The following is a 24770-nucleotide window of genomic DNA, read 5'->3' on the forward strand; positions in this document are numbered from 1 at the left end:
GTAAATTTGAGAGGAGTTAATGGCCTCGCCGCTCACTTTTATCACGCTCTCAAATCGCCTCTCGCCTCCCTCGCACGCGCACACCTACAGTTCCCATGCTTTTAGCAGCCACAGCTACAGTATTACATCCCAGCCTATAAGAAGCTCTCCAACATCCGAACAACTCTATCAAACTTCTAATAACATGAAGTTAAAATTGAGAAAAATGAGACTGAATGAAGAAAAAAAAGCAGTTTCTTACGTCACTTTTAACTACACAGATTTTGAATTTTTGCACATTTTCTTGAGTCAAAAATGAGCAAATGTGTTCATTCGGAAATTATGCATAAATTTATAAAAAAAAAGAAAAAAAAAAGAATTAAACCATATTCCCTCTAAATGCAGTTTTAAGCAAGGTTGCCAGGTATGCATTTTAAAATTTGTATTTTAGGACATGTGAAAGAAATGCGTCACATCACAGACACTCCTCTTGTTTATCAACCGATACCTGGCTTTGCAGGTGCCGTGCTTTTTTTATGACGTTTGGGTGGAAACCTGGCAACCCTGCATACCAACAAGCATCAGGTTTCGCGGATGTTTAAATTTGTTACATCCTAACGAGCAACTTCTGTTAAACGCTAACACCTTTTGAAATCGCATACACCCATTTTACGATCTGATATGATTTAACTCGACTCTTGCTCCACTTGTTCTTTTTCTTCCCCCCCCTTTTTTTTGTCTGATTTTCTCTGTTCATCTGTCACCTTTTCCTATTTTCCTTGACATTTCAGGTCGCTCTGCCCGCTAACGGAGTACGTGTATGAAATTGAGTTTATTCTCTAAAATGTAATTTTTTTCTTGATGTCATGGTTATCCGTCATTGGCCAGCGGATCACAGCTGTAATCATTTTGCATGAAATAGTGTTTAGTGGGGGGCTAACAAGTTTGGAGGTCAGGATGTACTTCCGTGAAGGAAGGGAAGATTATGAATTAAGGTGTGACAGTGTGTAATAGTCGAGTCGGGTTCTAGAGCTATAGTCAGCATTTACAGTTCATCCGAATGCACTATACAGCAAAAGTTTGTGGACGAAAGATTTTTTTGTACTGTATCTAAAGACGTCCTGTAGAATTGTTTGCCTACAAGCTTGTGGAAGAACCACGGATGGCTTCCGATACTTTTGTCCATATGGTGTAGCTTATAGTGTATGTATATATATGTGTGTGTGTGTGTGTGTGTGTGTGTGTGTGTGTGTGTGTGTGTGTGTGTGTGTTTATTTTTACATTTATTTATTTATTTATTTTTTCTTCACCAAAAATTGAAAATTTCGGTTTCACAGTTCGAAAAAAACTATTTTAATAAATAAAGATAGATGGATGGATGGATGGATGGATGGATGGATGGATGGATGGATGGATGGATGGATGGATGGATGGATGGATGGATGGATAGATAGATAGATAGATAGATAGATAGATAGATAGATAGATAGATAGATAGATAGATAGATAGATAGATAGATAGATAGATAGATGTGTGTATTTTTTCTTTTCTTTCTTTCTTTTTTTCTTTACCATTTCACACGCTAGCATCAGTTACCATCTGAAATGAATGCAAAGTCTTGTGAAATGACCCTGATTTCAAATCCATACTCATCATATAGAATATAAAACCGCATGCGAGGCTTTGCATCCTTATCGTAATAAAGAAGAATGTATTTATAGAGATAAAAACGAGCCGAGCAAGACTAAACCTCTTTCAAGCAAACAGAATTCATGGACTTTTTTCAGGACGAGCATTTAAATAAAACCATTTACTTCAGAAATAAAGATTATTCTATCGTATTTGTTTTTTTGCTGTTTGTTTTAGAGTGATATTAGCAGCTTCAGTAATAAAAGTGAACGAGTAGCTGAGCGAGATTGAAGCCTCACCAGCACTTCATCGTTTTTATCTGATTTAAAAAAAAAAGACCTTAAATATCTGGCTGTAGGTGGTGACATAATCCACTTTTTCATAAAAATGCTGTTTTTTTTTTTATTTTTTTATTTTTTATTTTTTTTGCTCTTATCTCCTCCCACAGTTTCATAAACCCAGCTATAAAACTCTTTCATGTGCATGAAAAGATTCTCAGGGTAAAAAAACCCCAGCCTTCATCCTGATACGGTTCCTAGTGAACTGAACATAAGAGCATATTCAAAAGCACATTATATCATACCTGATGCAAGATTGGTACCTTTTATTAATATTATTATTATTATTATGCATTTTGTTTTTGCTGTTCCCTCTAAAAGATCGTATTTTTTGGGGGGATATTCATGTATATGTAAAGTAATACAACAGAAAAGCTCACGGAGAAAGTGATCCAAATGGCGAAAGGATGGATTTCGGTTATCCGGCAAAAATGTTTGAATAAAAAATGTCCTCTTAGTTTTTTCTTTTCTCCCGCTGTTCTCTCCGCTGTTTGTTGAAATTCATTTCAGCTTAACGAATTTGTTTAAACTTAATTAAAGCTCGTTAATGCTTAATTAATAGTTTTAGAAATACCTTTTTTAGGTATAAGTTTTAATAACTATATTATTTAATAATACTATTGATGATGATGATGATGATGATGATTAATAATATCAATACTGCTGCTGATGCGGACGATACTTTCACTACTGCTACCACTATTACTACATATGATGATGATGATGATGATGATGATGATGATGAGGTTGGTTACTACTAATAATAATGAGGCTGCTGTTAATGTTGCTACTATTATTAATGATGAAGATGGAGCTATTACTACTAATGATGATAATGACAGTACTACTAATAATAATGTTACTACTATTAATAATGATGATATTGCTAATGCTGATGCTGATATTATTACTGCTCGTAATGTAGATGATGCTGATGAGGCTTCTTCTAATCAGGGTTTCCTCAGGGTCCTAAAAAGTTAAGATTTTAGGCTTTAAAAAGTCTTACATTCGCTGTTTCAGGTCCTAAATTATTTTCCACCTTAATATTAGTACGTAAGTATCAGTACACTAGTACGTGCTGCCGTACTCTTTACTTTCATTTGTCCGAATACAATTCGCTGTATGACGAATACAAATGAGACCAACAGCCAATCAGCTTTCTGTTATTGACATTATTTTTTCTTGGATTGTACACAGATTTAGATGGATTTGATTTTTCAGCTATGGGGAAGTGCAATTTTAGCGATACTTAGCTTGAAAAAAAAAAGAATGTAGGGCTCGGTTAAGGCTTCTTGTGCGTGTTTTTGATGATACAGGTCTTAATTTTCATTCTTAATTCTTAAAAAGGTTTTTTATATTTATTATGCGTTATTCGTTATACGTTATTACTACTACTGATAACGATGATGATGATGATGATACTCCTACCACTATTTCAAATGATGACATGGCTACTACTAATAATGAGGATGATGATGATATTAGTACTAGTAATGATGAAGATGAAACGATTGCTACAACTAATGATGATGATGAAGATGATTCTATTGCTACTGCCAACACAACTACTACTAATGATGATAGTGATGAGGTTACTACCACTTATAATAATATTTATTAATGCTTAATAATGATGATGATGATGATGATGATATTACTACGAGTTGTAATGATGAAGATGGGTTATTACTTCTAACGATGACGATGATATTGCTGAAACTAGTGATTATACACTGATCAGGCATAACATGACGGTATAACATATGACAGGCGAAGTGAATAACACTGATTATCTCCTAATCATGGGTCTGTTTTGTTGAGGTGGATATATTGGGTAGCAAGTAAACATTGTGACGTCTAGACGTCTGGGTCAGAGCATCTCCAAAACTGCAGCTCTTGTGGGATGTTCCTGGTATGCTATCAAAAGTGCTCTAAGGAGGGAACAGTGTTGAACCGGCGACAGGGTCGTGGGCGGCCGAGGCTCATTAATACACGTCTGGAGCGAAGGCTGGTCCATGTGGTCCGATCCAACAGACGAGTTCCTGAAGCTCAAACTGCTGAAGAAGTTCATCCTGTTAAAGTTTGATGGGTCGGAACCATTTTAGCAGCAAAAGTGGACCAACATAATATTAGGCAGGTGGTGATAAATTTATGCTGATCAGTGTATTAATCCTATTACTATTATTAAAGGTGAAGATCTTGTATCATGTATTAATACTTTGCATTGCTTCATATGTACTTTGTATATAATATGTGTTATTAAATTAGTTCCTGTTGTCATTTGGATTATAGCCGAGGTTAATAGTAGGGAGACTCCTTCCATACATATCAAATACATGTACACTTCAAGCAAGATTTATTTGCCATGGTGTTTCTGTTAGAGCTGCTTGATACAAATCTCCTGATCCAATCAGAATGGAGAGTTTAACAGCATGTTGTATAACCATGTTGATATAATTGTGTAACTCCAGGTGCATGAAAGGAGTTTAAACATTGCTAGTTAAACTAGTTTTTTTGCTTTCCGTGTTGAAAATCACATAAATATACTAAAGGGTTATAAGCGTTATAGCCTGGGTCTATTAATATCCCTGGTGTATGAAGACACGATTTCTTTTTTTTAGATCGCTTCAGTTCAACAGCTTAGCAGAAAGGAAAAAAAAAAAGCAAGATCTGATTCATTCCATTGAGGGTCACTCGCTAGTCTCTGAATCCGTGGTGGATTAAAAATAGTCTCTTCTTTCCTCCATTTCATTCAAAACTGTTCGATTTGAAGTTGAAGCGTTTATTTCGTGAGCGTTCTGTCTCTTTTTAGTTTGCGTCCCATCGTCTTGACTTGATATACGTTTCTACATGGCTGTGGGAAGACAGTGAAATGTTTGGCACATACAGTAAACTTTGCTCTGGTCATCTTTCAGCTCCTCCAGCCTTAAAGCTCTCGGTCAACGAGACCTATGTGGTGGACCCGGGCCAGGATATCACCATGTCGTGTGAGGTCATAGCCGGGTTCCCGACACCCACCGTGACATGGACGCGATACCCCGGCCCCCTGCCGCGTCGCTCCATCGTTCGCGGCGGATCTCTGACTCTGCGCTCGGTCACTCCGGCCGAGTCGGGGTTCTACAACTGCACCGCCGTTAACAATGTCGGAAACCCGGCCAGGAGAAACGTCAACCTTATCGTTCGATGTACGTATTCTTGTTAAGTCTATTTTTCTGCATCGTTTACATCTTCTGGCTTTGGTGTCTACGGCACCCTATAGGAAGGTCTGTTTGAACCTTGACTCTGATTGTAGAAGGTCTAAGGAACATTGTGACCATATTTAGACCAAGTGCTGTCACTGCTTTCACACTACTATCATCAGGCCAAATTTGGGCCTGATTTAATCCAAAATTTCCAATTACATTTTTCTTCATCTTGGATATTTTTTTGTTTCTTCTCTTACAAATGATCACTGATTATCATCAAATTGGGCAACCATCATCATCACCAACCTGGACGAATATTATCAAAAAGAAAGTTGAATGACGTTGAATCATTTGCCAGCAACGGCATTTCCAATCCCCCCGGCATTGATTAGTGTTTTATTTTTTTTTATGTGTTTGCTAGACTTTACATCATGTGGTATTTATCCAAAAGGGTATTTAAGGGTATTTAGCCAAAGTAGTTTTAGGTCAGGTTACATAAAATTGGACAACTTACATGACTAAATAATTATATGAGTTATATATTTAATTTAATAACCACTAGTTACCTATTTATGGTAATTTGTATGAACTTCTGAACTGGTGAGATCTTATTAGTTCAGGAATATATGTGATTGGATAAGCTGCCCCAAAGGATCAGCTCCAAAGGCAGTTTTTGTTTGGAAGTCTGATCTAAGGTCTCAGGCCTTGAGATTTGCTTATTGATGATCTCTGATCTAGACATTATTAGACTAAAACACTGGTATACTTTGGTAATTTGCCATCAATGCAGTTGTATCTGAATCTTTCACATGTCCATTTCTTCTTTTCTTTTCTTTTGTTCTTTATCTTTCCTCTCAGCAATGAAGAACCTGACGTTCCAGATCACGCCCGATTCGAACAAGGACGGTGAGAGCATCCAGATGGGCCGTGACCTCAAGCTGTCATGCCACGTCGATGCCCAGCCCCAGGATAAAGTCAACTACACGTGGTACAAAAACGCCGCCCCCGTGTCTCCATCAGACAGCCTCATTGTGCTGCGCAGTGACCCCGACATGCCCCCTGGCACCAGCAGCCTGGAGATCGTAGACATGAAGTTCCGAGATCAAGCCACCTACAGCTGCGTGGCCAACTTCCCCGGCAGTAATGTTCCCGAGCTCCGAGTCGACGTCAATATCACACAAAGCAGTGGTGAGCACGTATTCTGTGTGTCCTTGTGTGCCATTTTCTTTTATCATTGCATGAAATTGTATATGTACTAAAAAAAAAAAAAGTTTCAAATCACTACAGCATCTATAACTTAGTATCTTTTTAAGCATTATTAACTCCAAATAATGAAAGTAAAGCTCAAAGTGTCTTCTTTCCTAAGATACATAAATTGTGCATGTAGCACACAGATGTCAGGAACTGTTACCAATTCAATTTAGGTAGGACCTTCTCAGCTGCGAGTTCCCAAAAGTGGGACCCTGAAAGGTTAAACATCATGGCCACCATGGGTTTTGAGTTTACTTCTGATGGATCACAATGGCATTATTTTTTTGCGAAGTCTCCTGCAATAATATCCTCGTATAGGGATAACGATGTCCTGCAGCATTACGAGTAGAAGGTCGCTTTTCAGACGCATCCTATATATAGTCCAGAGGTCTGGTCTACTTCATATTGTAGATTGTATCTACAGATCGTATGGTATCTAGCAGTCTCTGCTTTAGCGCAGGAGTGGGAGCTCCAGTATGAAGCTATCTTTACTCTCATGCTGTAAGGGATCAGTCATGTATGAAGTGGTCTTTACTTTTCCACAGGAGTGGGCAGACAGGAAGGATTGGTCAAACTATTTTTTTTTTCCAGAGCACAGTTTTGCCTCCATCCCATTTTTAACACACTTTCCAGATTGAAAAAGCCTCTCACGCCAGCGAGGCGTCTTGACAGAAATGTTTTTGTTTATTCAGTTTCAATCGTGTCAAAAAATTACGCTGATTCATTCTTGATTATAAATGTCACTGGAAATGGATTACCTGTATGTATACGAGTTTCGGATTTTTGTCGCCATCAAGCTATGACAGCTCATGAGTTGTTGTTGCCACTTAAACCTCACGTAGCATTGCCAAAAACCCTCCTGGTAACCGAAATCATAAATCAAATGACCACTGCATCTTGGATGCCACTCAGAATAAGGCCATAGATGGCGCTGAAATAAAATACAAGTAAACTTCGGATTTTACTTTATAGACCCCCATGTTGGCGTGGAAATCCATTTTTTTTTTTTAAGAAATAAGCTTTAACGAAGTTGCATTTTCTGTACCTCAACCTGAAATTCCATCACATGAGGAATTCATTGGGGACACTTTTTTTGCATATTCCTTTTTAATTAGACCAAAGAATAGAATGTTGATGAACTAATCGACATAAACCATTCAATTTTCACCATATATCTACCTCGACCTGTCCATCTTCATCCCTCAGTTTTCCTCACACAGTTAGAAACGTTTACCATCTGTTCCTCTTTTAGTGTTTACAGGTCAGAGGGTTACCATTAAATTGACAAACAAAGTGATCTATTATTGCTATCGATGTTTTTCCCCATACTGTAGATTAAACACTGGTCAAGGAAGAATTTCTTCCTTTATGTAAATTGATCATAGCCAGTGGTGGACAGTAAGGAAGGTAATGTAATTCGTTACAGTACTTAAGCCGCTTTTTTAAGTATCTGCACTTTATTTAAGCACTACATTTTAAAGTCAAATCTCGTACTTTTTACTCAACTACGTTTTGCAGAATCGGTCATTCCTTTTTTTTTTTTTTTTATGAGTATGAAAACATAACTGGTCAATCACGCAGCAATCCACCAATCAGGGTCATCAACTTGTTTTGATTGGCGCTTGGTGTATCTACTGATCACCGACATACAGTTCAGCAGAACATTCCAAAAGAGGAAGAAATGATGGAAGAAACTCCTGACTCGAACTCGGAAGAAACTCCTGACTCGAACTCTCCACGACTCCCAACACCCGTGACCTCATTTGTGTAATTTTGTGAAGTAGATGAAAAGGGTTTGGGTTTATGATAATCGTAATAGAAATCAATCAGTGTTTCAGTCAGTAATATCATTCTATTAATAGATCGGTGTGGTGAGAGTCACAACAGGGTCTTTTCACATAAACTGAGTTGATTAGGAGAGAGTCTTGTAACAAAACTAATAATAGAAACATTTATAGCTGTAATACATCATAGTATTTTGTACTTTAATTCAAGTAAACATTGGAAGGGAGTCAATTTACTGAAGTAAAATTTTATCTTGTGTATCTCTACTTCAACTCATGAACAAAAAAGTATTTGTACTTCGTACACAATTCCCAATTTTTCCCCCCTCACGACGACAAAAAGAAAAAATAACCCCTTTTTTTAGTCACAAATTGGTCTTTCCCTGGGAAACACTTGTACATACTGGGATTCCCTGTGCAGCCTCTGTAATCTCTTGTTCTCTCTTCTTAGGAAAGACCTTTGGCTCACTTTCTTTGTTCTTACTCCTTTCAAAACTTTTGACCTTCTGTGGGTGTTACAATGGCTTTTTTTTGTCTCTACTTCCCACCATGATCAATCTCTCTCTCTCTCTCTCTCTCTCTCTCTCTCTCTCTCTCTCTCTCTCTCTCTCTCTCTCTCTCTCTCTCTCTTTCTCTCTCTCTCTCTCTTTCTCTCTCTCTCTCTCTCTCTCTCTCTCTCTCTCTCTCTCTCTCTCTTTTCACACACTCTCACAGTAAATGTCTCTCAGCTCAATTCCGGCCACATATGAGAAAAAAAAACATTTCAGACCACAGCAACGTCTGAGTTCTCAATCCTAGGAGTAATTTGCGACGCAGATCCGCAGGTTTGCGCTAAAGAGCGGCGCGTCAATCGCGTTTTTTCACCCTAAGATCGTTCTTTATTTCTCTCTTTTCCCCTCAGATTGGCCTTCATTATGCTCAATCTTGATTTCACTATACAGTACGGCCCCCTCACGTACCTTCAGCTGCTGGTTGCTTGGTTTTCATTCATTTAGTTTCCTATTAAAAATCAGCAAATAGATGTGTGAGAACTTTATTGGTTTTGTGTGGAAGAAATAGGAAAACGTGTCATTAATTTACTTATTCGTTGTTCGTATTCGCTGAGGAGGACGTGGTTGGCGTTTGCACACGGTTTAATTAGTAAAGGAAATCGAACGCTTAACATTCACAGAGCTGCCTTCGGAGAAAGAGACGCGAAAGCAAGAAACACACCGCATACATAATATATTCAATGGGTGTCTATAAATAAGCATGTACCTGTGAAGATGATTTATGCACAGGTGCATAGATAAGAAAAAAAATTATCAATTTTATATATATATATATATATATATATATATATATATATATATAGAGCACCATTATTGTCAAAATAATTCTATAGCAATAGGTTTGTGGACACCTGACCATAAGATTGATACGTGCTTCTTGAGCACTCTGTTCCACATTGAGCCCCTGTTTGCTCTTAGAATAGCCTCCACTCTTCTGGGCAGATGTTCCTCTAGATTTTATAGATTATGTTACTAAGGTCAGGTACTGATGTAGGTGAGGTGAGGTGAGGTGAGGAGGCCTGGGATGCAGTCAGCATTCACATTCATCCCCAAGGTATTCTGGAGCACTACAGCGGAAGATCTTCCACTTCAACCCATGTACAGCGTATCTTTATGGAGCTGGCTTTGTGCATAGGGGCACCATCATGCTGGAACAGGTTTTGGGTCTTCTGGTTGAAGGGAATATAAAATTGAATGCTGTGTTTGCATATAAAAAAGTGTAGTATCAGTATTTACATTTGAAAACTTTATCATATTCACTAGAGGGTCGATCAGGTATTTTAAGTTGATTCACATTAAAGATGAATAAAATAATCTGTATTTTTTGAAATTTTTATTAAATAGAATGGTTTAAGACAAGTTTTTCAACATAGTGATTCAATTTCACAAGCCCCAAACACTTGCACATATTGCGGGATTGAAAATGCAGACTAAGTGAGCTGATTGGAGATTTTTTTCCTTTGCTGCTTAATGTCAAATGATGTAAATGCAAGAGACATTTTGAAATTGGGTGTTTTCAAACTCTTAGTTGCAGTTTTTAGACTTTAAAATAGCACCCGATGCAGCACATGATAGAATATGACATTGGTAATGGCTTTGAAATTACCATTTTGTGTTGTTAAACAAAATGAACACCATTGGGGTTCGGGTTAAATTGTGGTGCTGCTGTGTGAAAAAATGATTCCCACAATTTTAAAGCATATTTTTTGAAGAGTTTTACAATAGAAGTGATGCTGGATGGGGCTAAAATTCAAGCTAAGTGTAAGCTTCGGATTTTACTTTGTAGACCTCCTCGGCAAAAAGGTATAAAAAGTGACTTTAGTCAGTAATTGTCTTTATCCTGGGAATGACCTGCCATTCATATAGTAATTCAGAGTCCAGCTCTTCTTATTTATCCTTTTTTTTGTTGTTAGTAATTCCTCCAGTCTTGACCGTACCTGTGGGTGGAAGTGTGGTCAACGTAAGCGAAGGTGGGAACGCCGAGATGGTGTGCCTGGTTGAGGGTAAACCTCGCCCCCCAGTCCTCTGGTCCCGGGCCAACAAAGACATGCCCATGCCATCGGGTGAATGGATGACGGAAACCCGAGACGGACGCCTTCGTCTCACGAACGTCACGCGGGATATGGCAGGGACGTACCGATGCCAAACGGCTCCCTACAACGGCCTTAACATCAAACGCAGACTGGGACACGTGCAACTCAATGTGGAGTGTGAGTACTCAGAACCTTTCATTCTAATGCAGATATTATTCCTTCCTTTAATCACCATGGGGAAATATTTGCTCCCGAAAATTCAGTAGTGGGCCATGCAGGAACCTCATACAGAAAAACAAGAAGCCCAATGAACACAGTTCAACACGTCTCCTTTCACTGTAGCCACAGCTGCACCTCTCACATACATCATCTCTATATCAACCTCATTAAAAGCTCCTGGGTTTTCTGTGCATATTTATGCTTAAATTCCTTACCCTGGTTTACGCTGACCTGTAACATAAAATGATTGCAAGATGTGGGGAAAAAAAAACCCCCACAGCAATAAAGAATCACAATAAATGCTGTGATTAGATCCGGTTTGATGAAGCTTGTTCTAAAGTGCTGTTAATCTGGGCTTTAACACGGCGCTTTAAACGGGTTCCTTTGGGACATGTCCAACAGCCAAACACACTCACACACAGACACACACACACCGTGCCACGCAAACACATATTCCATTAAAGCACTCCTCGCCGGATGTCTATTATCATCGTATTTAAATGCAGCCTTTTTAAAAGCGGCTCATGCGTTAATGCATTTGCGCTCTCGATAACGTGCCATTATGACGCCCGCTCGAAGTGTGTGTCCTAAGAGCCCAAACTAAACAGGCTCCGAGTTCATTAGCACCCAGGATAACTGGGTATCATTCCTCGCTCTCCGGGGCGTCCCCCCCTTGCTAGCTTGCCATTAGCCCAAAGCGATGCACTCCGCCTGTAATAATGCGGGTTATGTATTTGGAGTTGGTCTCGCGGAACTGATCCCCTTCGAGTATTATGCACGAGGATGAGCACAGACAGAAGGGTTTGGGATAAATTTGGAAGACTCGCACAGTGTCTGAGCCAGACTAGAGCGCCGTAAACAAGCTTCGCCGGAGGTGGGAGGCGCGCTTACGCATAATACCGAGATGCGAGGGATTCGTCCGGTTTTGATCAGGCGGATTCATATATTACGCAGATGTGGCCCGATTATAAGGAGATCTTCATTACTATAGTTTTTCAGTATTTTGTATTTCAGCATACTGTACATTTCATTTACGCCGACCACTCCGTCCCTACGGATCTATTCCGGGTTTGTTTTGCTGCGAGCTCTTTTTTTTTTTTTCCTGAAATATTGAAACGACAGTGAATAATATTGTACTCTGTATAGCCGGAATTCAATTTCATTCAAATGAAGCTTATTCGCCTGCGCTTCACTTCTCAATCATCTGAACGTCGGATTTATTCAGTCTAGGCTTCCACTTATCCACTGCAATTATGCGTGTCATGCTCTCGCCTCAGTGTTTTTCCTTTTGTTTGCTTTATTTCGCCTAGAGCGAACAATTCGCGGAAAAAGACTTTGTCGAAAATGTTGTCATTACCGTGACCTCTAATTTCCGTTCACTTATCTCCTTTCTCCCTTTTTCCACTGGTGTAAAAAATACCTAAAAATCCTACTTAAGTAAAAGACGAGATCCCTTACTGCTAAACTTACTCCATTAGAAGTTCAAAGTCAACACCGGTCTTATAACAAGGATCCCATTTGAACGGTTTTTGAGTATTTGACTCGTATTGAACGTAGACTCAAAGATGCGCTCGTCCTCGACACCAAGACACGTGTTAGTGAAAATCCCAAAACGGTTCATTTGTGAGGTTTTATTTCCTAAAATACAAATCAAATTGTTCACCTCAACACTGCGTTAACCATCAACACAACAGCCTCTTCAACATGCAAAGTAGTAAAGCAATCTTTTAAACAGAGATCTTCCATTTACAAATGCAATTACAATAACAAAAAAAATCACAATTACAAAAACATTAGTATTCAATGAGAAAATAAAATATGTAAATCATTTTCAATCAAGTGAAACCAGATATTCAGAGCCGACTGATTGACTGCTGAATATAATTGGTAAAGTTTATTGTTAATTAAAGTATAGTGGAGTACAAGCACATACAGTATATTGAATTATAAATGTAGTTGAGTATATAGTTGTTACTCAGTAAAACTAGCAAGTAGCCAAAACTTTTCTTAAGTACAGTAACAAAGTACAATTACTCCAATGCTTTACACCAATCGCCTTTTTCACACAGAAAAATCTCTCTTACCTTCCTTCGTTTCATTTCCTTTTTTTTTAAAAACCCTTTGACCTTTTCTCTGTTTACACACTCCGGCGTTGAGGAGCGTTTGTGTCGTGTTTCAGAAACATGAATACTGACTGACGATCCACTCCGCTTGCCGATTACGTTCCAAAGTTCATGAATATTTAGAACGCATTTAGAAACACTGATTCTAAATTTATGTTCTCGATAGGGGGCCAGTCACTGAGGTTACTAAGGTACTAGGCACCCTATTGTTCTTTTACCTTTTGTCAGACTGATTTTTGACCCAATTTGGGGCTGGCAACACTGTAGCGCCACCATCAGGCCAAATTTGTGCTTACTTTATATATATATATATATATATATATATATATATATATATATATATATATATATATATATATATATATATATATATGAGATATGAGATATATGAAATTAGTTGTAAAAAGTTTCTGTCCCAAGTTGTCCAAAGTATAGAATTATTTTATATTAATGTGTGGTCATGGAGGTACCTTAAAAATAAATACCTTAAATTGGGGTCTTTATATTTATAATAACCAAAGCATCTACTTTTACAAATGGATTATTATCTTATAAATCTATTATTCGATAATAATAATAATCGTCTAATAAATCAATTATCAGAATAATCGTTTGTTGCACCCCTAATACACACACACACACACACACACACACACACACACACACACACACTTTTTTCTGTAGCTCGTCATGTTAACGAGAATCTGCAGAAAGCTTCATCATGACGACTTTTCTGTGGTTGAAAACGTATTAATTTTAGTTATGAAGTTACCCGAACTGGAGACTCCTTCTGAAAGTCTAAATAAACACCTGTTTACTGGAAATGTAACCACATAACACACATTATCAAAACCCGAAAACACAACAGATACTTTCTGCTCATTGGACGAGACATCTGTCAATCAAGATATACACGAAACCCAACAGGCTGCAGCAGTAGAAAGTCGGCACATGTGTGTAAAAGCATACAAATATTTCGAGTTGGCAAAATTGGGTTAAAGTTAACACAGAACTGTACAAGAAACAAAGTTAGAATATGCACAATTTCCTACTTTTTGTATATCTGGAATGACAGAGCATTAAGTATTAATTTTATCATTTATTTATATTAATTATATTTATATAACTACTGTGTGAATACTATTTTCGGTCGATTTTCCAAGAATCCAAGAATTTTTGGATTCGTTAATGAGTTTTCTGAATTGTTTATTTGTTTTTTGAATTTGTTTGTTTGTTTTTGGATTTGTTCATTGCTTTTTCCGATTTGTTAAGTTTTTCGGGGGTTTGTTCATTTGTTTTTTAGAATATATTCATTGGTTTTTCATTCATTGGAGTTGTTTTGCCACCGTAATAAATTTCCACTGATGCGATATGGTATTAGAATGAGCGGAACCACCATCCGAGCTGCTGCTTATCGATCAATAATCAACACGTTTTTATCTTCTCCTCAGACCCTCCTGTGGTGGACCCAGTCTTACAAGAGGTTCGCTCCCCCAACTACAAGACGGTCATTCTGCGTTGCATGGTTCTCAAATCCAATCCAAACCGCGTAGCCAGTGCACGTTGGTATCGAAACACGATTCCGATCCGGACGCCTGCCGTGGACCCTCAAGACGTTCCTCAGCTCCGCTTCATCCTTGATCCCACCAACAATGGCACGTACGAGTGTAAAGTCAACAACGGGGTCGGCACGTCCACGTGCACCTATGTCGTCTCAGGTACGGGATTTATTATATAGCAAACACAGATTTTAGCAGTGTAAACAGTATGTCTACACATTCTTATCTGAAAAAAACACTATATGAAAAAAGTATAGGGACACCTGACTTCTCCAGCCGTATGTTCTTCTACCTCAAACTGTTATCCCAAAGTTGGAGGCACACAATTAATACAGGATGTCATTTAGCATTGAATTTTCCTTCACTTGAGCTAGGAGACCCAAACCTGTTCCAGCATGACAATGCCCCTGTACACAAAGTCAACTCCATGAACATATGGTTTAAGTGGAAGTTCTTGAGTGGTCTGTTATTGAGCTTAAACACTATTGAACATCTTTAGGATGAATGTGAGCGCTGACTGCACCCCAGGTCTTCTCAACTATATGAGCTGTATGAGCACAAATTTCCACAAAAATCTCCACATCTTTTCAGAAAAGTGTTTATTATAACAGCAAATGTGGAATTGGGTGTTTTTTTAAGATCAGGTGTCCCTAAGGCTTCTTTCCTGAAGTAAACTTCTATCCTTTTGAATGTGTATTACGTCTTTGAAGTCCATTTCAAGATTGAATTCCAGTTGCAGCGAAGGATAATGGTTCTATATATAGACCTAATCTATATATGGAAGAACAAAATGTATTAAAACTCAAGGACGTAGCAGTGGTGGTCATGGTAAAATCTCATCCACTATGCTACCACTCCCTGTCTGTGAGTGAGTGAGTGAGGACAAAGCATGTGGCATTTCTACAGGAACGTTTGGTTCTTATTTTTTTTGGCTTTTTGTTGAAAAAAACTCTCTATTTTGTGGTTTTCCAAAGGAAACTCCTAATGGACCCAAACAGTAGTGAGCACCTGCGCGATCTTAGCGGAGTGTGCTAAATGACCTTTAGCCACTTGTAGGATTTTTCTCTTCTGAAGTGTGAAGCTTATCTCCAACTCAGTGAGACATCTTTCTCAGCATGGAGAGCTCAAAGCGCACTATTGCTATCATCTCGCTTTCTTCTAAGCAGCACTCAGAGCTACAGCTATTCTCTGCCATATTTTTTTTTTTCTTTTTAAAAGATTACAAGCTGTATCAATCCATTCCCCATCCCATCTGCGAACCAGATCCAGTGCTACAAGCCACATTGTCTTGTCCGTTAAAGACACGTTCTGTTACAGCTGACGTCTTAGGAATAAATTGCTCACTGACCCATCCGTGTTCACATACACCGGCTGGTGAAATGAGCTCAAGATTTATTTTTTTTACAGAAAAGAGGACATCTTCAAAGACCCTGAACACTGTGTCTATATGATTGTGTGTGGGTGTATGTATGAGCTAGTTTAATTGGACCTCTTGGAGTGTTCCTGCATTCGGTATAATTGGGACGTGACCCATATTGTAACATTTGCTTTGTCTGCATTCACTCATTTAATTTGGAAATCGGACGTGATAGTCTTTGCCGCAGCGTTAATTCAAGTGGCGATCGCATATCGCCATGGTATTCCTGAAAGGTGGTGTGGGATAGATGAGGATATTGAGGTTCTTTCTTAGAAAACACGAATCTATTTACAAAAGTTATGATTCCCGAGTATAATTAAACCTGATCGAGTGTAACGACTCTGTATATTGAATATAGCTATGTATTTAATACTGTCACGTTCCACGCTGTAGATTTTTTTATTCTTGATTAAGTGCCGTGAAACCCCAATTAAACCATTGTTTGGGCTTAAACCCACAACTTTCTGATCAATAACCCAGAGCCTTTACCACTAAGATACCACTTCCCTGGTTTTTGCATATTCAAACTTGTTAGGAAGATGGGGTCATGGTACCATGGTATCATATTTCATGCTACAGCACCCCTATAGCAGAAGGAGTTACGTGACTAATTCAAGGGACCAAGAGTTGCAGCTTGGCTATACTGGGGCTTCAACCCCGTTCCGATCAGTAACTCAAAACCTTAACCATTGAGTTAACTCTTTCCTGGTCCCAGCTTGTCAGGAAGTTGGGGTCATGGTACCCATGGTATCCATGGTATCATACTCCATGGTATGGTGCCCCCAGAGCATATAGAGTTAAGTGCCTTGCTCAAGATTGGCAGCTTGGCGGTGCTGGGGCTTAAATCACTGAACTTATGATCAGTAACCCAAAACCTTATCCACTAGAACCACCACTAGAACCAACACTGACCCACCACTGAACCACCCCTACCTGTTCTTTTTTAAGTTGAAAAGAGCTCCTGATTGGAGTGTTGCATGAATGTATCTAATAAAGTGTATCCTGATGCAGTGAGTTCACTTACAAGCTAATAATTATGTCATAAATGTCTGTCTGGAGCCCATTTGTGTCTTTTTTCTACAGTCAGTATAATGATAAAAAAAAAAATCCTCTCAGTTATGGGTCATTTAGATTTGTTAGTTAGAAGAAATATGGTCTCATGTCATGTCAGTTTGATGCAGTGTCAAAAAAAAATTCAACTTTACCTCCATGTTTTGGTGGTACCTTCTTACACATCTACTTCTTCTAAAACTTCTAGAATGCACTTTCCATATAACAATAAGTCAATCATATTTTACTTAGAAATGTCTGATATCTGGACAGTAACTCAAACTAGAGTCTGGGGACACACAGGTCCTGCTGTATATTTAAGAGTAAGACTGGTATTCTGTGACAGAATTGGATCATTGGATCTCCATTCATCAGTGCAAGTAATGTTTCTGTTTTTACCTTCTTTAACCCACCGCAGCTCGACCATACGTGGCGGAATTTTACTTTGACACGCCAAACCCCATCCGCATCCTGAAGGGCAACAACTACTCCTATAACCTGCAGTGGACGCAGAAGGAACCGAACACGACGGACAAAGTCATCGGATATGGATTTAGCGTACTACAGGTAACATATTGCATCTCACACACAAGCAAAAGTTTCTAGTACTTTTAAATGAATTCACTGCAAACACTGACAGACACTTACTAAGGATGAATAAATTAATGAATAAATAAACGAATGAATAAATAAATGAATGAATGAATGAATGAATGAATAAATGAATGAATGAATGAATGGATGACATTTTTTGTCTACTGAGCCCATTATGTACCGTATTTTTCGGACAATAAGCCGCTACTTTTTTCCCACGTTTTGAACCCCGCGGCTTAAACAACGAAGCGGCTAATTTATGGATTTTTCCTGGCTTTTTCCCGGTTTCACAAACTTCAAGCCAAAAAACTGAGCCCCATAACATTAGACTAATGAAATTTCTGAACGAAAACGAAAAAACGCACTTCACCTGTGTTCTGAGCTGCACGGCATCGGGAGAAAAAACTTCCATCGGTGGTGATTTTTAAACACATGACGTTGACAAAAGATAAACTCCCGAGAGAAATAGTTGTGAAAGGAAGGAGGAAGACAGTGAACAATGACTTTCTTGGTCAGCTACTGTTTAGATACAAGCCGTTGTAACGCGTTGAGTCTGGGTGAAGGGAGAGCTCGCTAACTCCAGTTGCAACAGAAATCATATAAGCACAGACAGGTTTCCAAAACTCGTGCTTTTTTATTTTTCTTGGCAACAGTGTTACGGGTTTGTCAAAGAAACTTAGAAATGAGCATCAGAAAATAATAAGGACATAATCCTCGGTCTTGCACACACGCAGTAATACCGGAAAAAAATGCGGCGGCAGGCTATTCCCAAAATACCGCTATGCTCCTAAAGGAAGCGCAACATATTTCACCCGTTACACTGTGTAACAGACATTGTCTTTCGTTAAAGCCTGTGTAAAGTTTATTAGTTTCAGTGTAGACTGCGGCTTATAGACAGGTGCGGCTTATTTATGTTCAAAATAAAAGTCTCTGTCAAATTCAGTGGGTGCGGCTTATATATGGGTGCGCTTTATAGTCCGGAAATTACGGTATTTGTTCTGGATAATGTGTTTATATGAATGTGTCTCTGAAAAAGGTGTCCGAAAGAATTATCACACACACACACACACACACACACACACACACACACACACACACACACACACACACACACACACAAACCAATACAGATATCCAACATACACTATAAACCATCTATATTATTAAAACACATTTCTGAAAATAGCTTCTGAAATCACTTGAAAGTTTTTCGAAACAACCCTTGAGTTATTTTTTTTTCCGGTGGCCACATGACCTATTGGAAAAGAAAGTCCAGACGAACACTTCTCTTTCTTTTCCTCCTCCATTCCTATCTGGCTATTGAGTGTGGCTGCAAGTGAATAAATAGGCTGAACAAATGTTTGTTTATAATAGGAGTCGGGGGAATAGCACGAGGCCGAGCAGAGAACAGATCGATCAGAGCTTGTGCTGCATTAACAACAATCTCCAAAAACACTCCTCAAAAGTCACACACACACACACACACACACACACACACACACACACACACACACACACACACACACACACACACACACACACACACACACACACACACACACACTTAAAGCTCTGCGCTCAGTTTGATTTTCCCGACCCTTTCTCGCGTTCATCACTAAGATCCATCACTCACCTTCTTTTTTCCGTGTCACACTCTTCCTCTTCCCTACTGCCCTATATTTCTTTATTCGGCCTTTCTCGTCTTCCTGTGTTCTTTCTTTTTTTTTTCTGATGCTCTTTCTTTCTGTCTGGCACTCATCCTTCTGCTCTCCAAATCTATCGCTTCCTACATCATCTTATTTTCCCTTTCGTTTTGCCTAGGAGACACTTTTTGTCACCTTCTTCATGTTTTGTCTGCCTGGCACACACTCTACCTGTCTTTAAACAAAAACACAACCTTCAGTTGGATGCTAATTATGCAGGAAAATCCCTGTTCTTGGCTAATATCTCACAGGTATATATCATTTTTTTGGCATGCAATGTTTTTAATTAGCTTATTTTTTAACCTCGATATGGGTGATGTAATGATATTGGTTTGCAATCTCAGTGCATAGGCTTTATAGTTTAATAACAGATTATCAGATGAAATATTGTTGTCACAGTTAAGGGGGCATTGGCACTAGTTTTGGTAGCGGCTCCAAAACAGATACCCTGAATATTTGCTTGTGTGTGTATTAGCGCTGCAACTCATTATTTTGATAATCGATTCATTGGGTCACCTGGTCATAAGTTCGGTATGTGATTTTTGAGCACTGCATTCCACATTTAGTCCCAATTTGCTCTTCTTATTCCCTCCACTCTTCTGGGAAGATGTTCCACTATATTTTTGGAGTGTGCTTATGAATATTTTTGTTTATTGCCACTAGGGTGTTACGAAAGGCAGGTACTGATGTAGATGAGGAGACCTGGGGTGCAGTCAGCGTTCACATTCATTCCAAAGGAGTTCAGTAGGGATGAGATCAGCGCTCTATAGCAGCAAGATCTTCCTCTCCAAAGCATGTCAACAGGGGCATCGCCATGCTGGATCAGTTTTGGGTTTCCAAGTTCAAATGTTATCATAGCGCATCTGAAGACGTCCTGAACAATTGAGTGCCTCCAGTTTTGTGTTAACAGTTTGGAAAAGAACCACATGTAGCAGGAAAGGTCGGGTGTCCCAATACTTTTGGCAATATAGTGTGTGTGTGTGTATATTTAAATATATAGCTCATACGCAAATTATGGGATAGAAGTTTCCAGAAGAGACATTTGTAGAATCGCAATATGTCATGGCAGATTGTTTGTCCGTTTATAGTTAGTTGTAATGTGATGCATGCAAATGTCTGTTTTAATCCTTTACTATAAAACTAATAATTTACAAACTAATCAGCTCTTTTTTTTTTTAAGGCAGCGTAAGCCGGCTCTTAAAACGCCAACAATTCCTTCTACTGGAGTTTATCCAAATGTAGCCTGTGTGTTAAGTGTATTTATTAGCAGCTTGCCAATGTTTTGTTACTTCACGCTGCCCTCATTAAGGTCCATCCCGACCCCATTGTAGCAGATGGGATATGGTAATAAAGTGCTAACTAATGAAGCTACTGACATTTTCAGCATTGTGCAAATTCAGACCAACACACATTTTTTTTTTTTTATATATTTTTTTGGGTCTCTCCCAATCCATATCTGCCAGCAGACACTGCGGTAATGCAGACGACAGGATTTTCTTGCCAGATTCTTCTCGTTTTTTTCCCTGTTTTCTGTCCTGTATAGAAAGAAAAAAAAATGTACACAAACTCGCAGCTTAAGCAATCGCACAATTTGTGTGGTTTCTTTTTTTTTTTTTTTTTTTTGTCATTTGGATTTTTGTTCCAACATTTTAATAATCTATTCATAAGGATGTGCCCCGTAGTGAAATTCAGGTAGAAGTTGATGGATTACAGCAGGTGGCTGGGTTTTAAACAAGAGAAGAAAAGATTAGCCACTTGTCTTTAGTGCCATGAATAGCTAATCTTACACTCTTTAAAATCCACCTCTAGTCAAAAGCTTTTGTCAGAAGGGAATTTATCGCGATGATGAGGTTCATGTCGGGTCGAAATGGGAATCTTGTGTATCTCATTTGGGTAATCTGTTCATTTTTTGGAACGGAAAGACGTAAACGCGACTTTGCAGGTTGACTGTCAAAAGATTTGCTCATTTGAAGCCAGCAAGAACCACTTTCATTCTAGTTTTGGGATTATTTTGAGATATTCTTGATCCAACTTATTTACATGACATGTTAAACATCGATCTTTATAATGATCATTATAATTATGTTCAAGTCCGTGCTGAGGTTTGTTTAACCTTTGCTGAAGGTGACGTGGTACATTTTCTTTCAAATGTCCAAAACACTTGTTTCCACAATGCCTTATATCTGAATGTGAGATGTTTGATTACTTCCGTGCAAATTTGCTTCCACATTTGCGACAGTAAAACTTTCCTGTCTGTAGTGTCATATGGCACTGTGGTTTTGCTTACGTTCTTGGCATTTGAGCAGTTGTGTCTGAAAGCCTTCTCCTGCTTCAGAGGCATTCATTAGATTTATTTCCGGACCTTTTGTCAGCTGCATTAAGGAGCCGGTGGTGGTTGAGTGTTAAAGAGTTTCGAATTTACGACACTCCGGAAATGTCATGAGCTGTCACCACAATTCTCGAGTTGGGGAACAAACCCTAATGCATGAGTTAAGGTTCAAGAAGTTAATGAAGTCGGATACTTTAAATGGATCGCTGTTCAACTGTGCATTTGCTGGAAAACCTTTTCTTTCTTTTTTTCTATCTATCTATCTATCTATCTATCTATCTATCTGTCTGTCTGTCTGTCTGTCTGTCTGTCTGTCTGTCTGTCTGTCTGTCTGTCTGTCTGTCTGTCTGTCTGTCTGTCTGTCTGTCTGTCTGTCACAGTTTTTCTCAGTTGCTTTGGATCGTTTTTCAGATCAGAAATGGAGTTCTCAAAACTACAGTTTGTTCATTACATTAAGGTTCCTGTAACCGAAATGCTTCACTGCCTTGGTAAACTCATGCTGTAATTCAGTATCATTCTAAACACAATAACGACGAAAGTATTGGGATCCAAGTTGGCAAATGGTTTCGAGGTTGTTTCAGGGGTTGTGCCAGTCGAAGGTCTTCCTGATCTCTCGTCGTCTTTCGGTGATGTTATTCCGATGTTGAAGTGTGCGTGCAGCTCAAATCTCCTAAATGATGTTTGTCATGTCAAACGTCTCTGTGGGAGTTTTTCCCAGTTTATGCAGAATTTCATGTTTATTTTGTTCTAACTTGCTGTTTATGATGAAATCGCAGGCGCGGTAACACACGTGGTCAGAACAGCACCAGTTAGCACCAGTAGCCTCAAAACATTAGTCTAAATATATATATATATATATATCCTTATGCATATTATTTCTCTTTTACTAGTCTCAGGTCATAAAATATGCCTCTAGCTTTAATTGCAAGTGATCTCACACTTCTCTGCTGCACTCGTTAGTGTCTTCTTTATCCTAACACACGCATGATTAAGCGCCAATGCTAATTGTCACACCCTTAATGAACTGATTCCGCTGTCTGGTGTTGAGACAAGTAGCAGAGAATGTTTAATACGTCTCCCCTCATCTTGCCTGTCTCTCTCACTCTCAGTCTTGGCCTCCTCATTGTTCTTTGTGTCTTGTTCTTGCTCGTTCGATCTCCTGCACTCGTTTTCTCACTCCGCATTGCTCTGTCTAGCTTTGGCTCATGTAATTTTCTCATTTTCTTTCATTCTATTTCCCATTCTCTCTTTTCCCTCCTTCAAGGTTTTTTTTTTTTTTTCGCACACATCATTCTGTTATATTTTGTACCTCATTTTTTTTTTTTTTTACTCGTTTCCCCCCTTCCTTGTTCTCTCTCTTTTTTTGTTGTATTTTTTCCACTCTGGTTTAATACTCATGTATTTCTTTTTTTATCTTTTACTCTAATTCTCTTAATTCTTATTCTGTCTGTCTGATTGTCTGTCTATCTATCTGTCTGTTTGTCTCCCTGTCTACTGTATATATCTAAGGAGTTGTCATTATTCCATTAATCCTCCCAGTCACCCTCTTTTCTTTAGATAGAAGGTTACAATAGAATTCTTACTATAAGATATTTATTTAAGAAGTATTAGACGTTTTACTGTAGAATTATAATTATGGAAGCGTTACTGCAAAACGTTATTGTAAACGCATTCCTGTAGAACTATTATTATAGAAGTGTCACTATAAATTCATTACATTGGAATTGTTACAATAAAAGTATTATAGAAGTGTAAATGTAGAAGTGTTACTGTAAATGTGTTTTTGTAGAAGTGTTACTACGGAAGCGTTACTTGAAAAATATCATTATAAAAACCTTACTATAGAAATGTTATTATAGCAGCATTATAGAACTTTAACTGTAGAAATGTTACTGTAAAATGGTTACTGTTGAATGATTACTGTAGAGGTTACTAAGGAATTGTTATAATATACTTGTGGTAGAAAAATTACCATAGAATGGTTACTATTAAATTGTTACTCTAGAAGCGTTACTCTTGAATTGTTACTCTAGAAGCATTACTCTTGAATGATTACTATTAAATCGTTACTCTTGAATGGTTACTATAAGGGCATTTTTTATTTTTTTTTATGGTTACTATAGAAGGGTTACTCTTGAATGGTTACTTTAGGAGTGTTTTTCTTGAATGGTTACTGAAGAAGCGTTACTCTTGAATGGTTCCTGAAGAAGCGTTACTCTTGCATGGTTACTGAAGAAGCGTTACTCTTGAATGGTTACTAAAGAAGCGTTACTCTTGCATGGTTACTGAAGAAGCGTTACTCCTGAATGGTTACTGAAGAAGCGTTACTCCTGAATAGTTAGTGAAGAAGCGTTACTCTTGCATGGTTACTGAAGAAGCGTTACTTCTGAATGGTTACTAAAGAAGCGTTACTCCTGAATAGTTAGTGAAGAAGCGTTACTCTTGAATAGTTACTGAAGAAGCATTACTCTGAATGGTTACTATAGGAGCGTTTCCCTAGAATAGTTAAGTCAAGTCAAGTTTATTTCTATTGCGCTTTTCACAATGGACATTGTCTCAAAGCAGCTTTACAGAATTTAAGAGTTAAGGTAAATTATGTGTCGTTATCCCTGATGAGCAGCCACGGCGACCGTGTGCTTACTGTGGAAGCATTTTTCTAGTACAGTTACTGTGGTAGCCTTACTCTAGAAATGTCACTGTGGAATGGCTTATATAGAATTGTTACTCTAGATTGGTTGCTATAGAAGTGTTCCTTCAGAATGGTCTCTCTAGAAGGATAACCCTGGAGGAGCTACTGAACTATAGAATGATTACTTTTGAATTGTTACTTTAGAAGCATTACTCTAGAAAAGTTACGATAGATTTGCCACACTCGAATGGTTACTCTAGAAGCTTACTAGAGTTACTATACAGTATATTGGTTACTCTAGAATGGTTACTATAGAAGCGTTACTATAGATGGTTTGCTATGGATTGGCTTCTGTAGAATGATTGCTCTAGAAGCATCATTATAGAAACATTACTA

At 38.4% G+C, this 24770-nt stretch overlaps 1 protein-coding gene across 3 annotated transcripts in view; it reads left to right on the forward strand.

The window, feature by feature from the left end:
• mdga1 (MAM domain containing glycosylphosphatidylinositol anchor 1) overlaps positions 1-24770 on the forward strand; it is a 181232-nt gene that overhangs the window by 114567 nt on the left and 41895 nt on the right. For all 3 annotated transcript variants that reach the window (XM_083540401.1, XM_083540402.1, XM_083540403.1), the window contains 5 exons: positions 4863-5132; positions 5991-6320; positions 10632-10928; positions 14545-14811; positions 17538-17686. In XM_083540401.1, coding sequence (XP_083396527.1) covers positions 4863-5132; positions 5991-6320; positions 10632-10928; positions 14545-14811; positions 17538-17686 — 1313 coding nt within the window. The remainder of the gene's footprint in view (positions 1-4862; positions 5133-5990; positions 6321-10631; positions 10929-14544; positions 14812-17537; positions 17687-24770) is intronic.

This window comes from Silurus aristotelis (assembly GCF_946808225.1).
Source record: "Silurus aristotelis genome assembly, chromosome: 4".
Lineage (NCBI taxonomy): Eukaryota > Metazoa > Chordata > Actinopteri > Siluriformes > Siluridae > Silurus > Silurus aristotelis.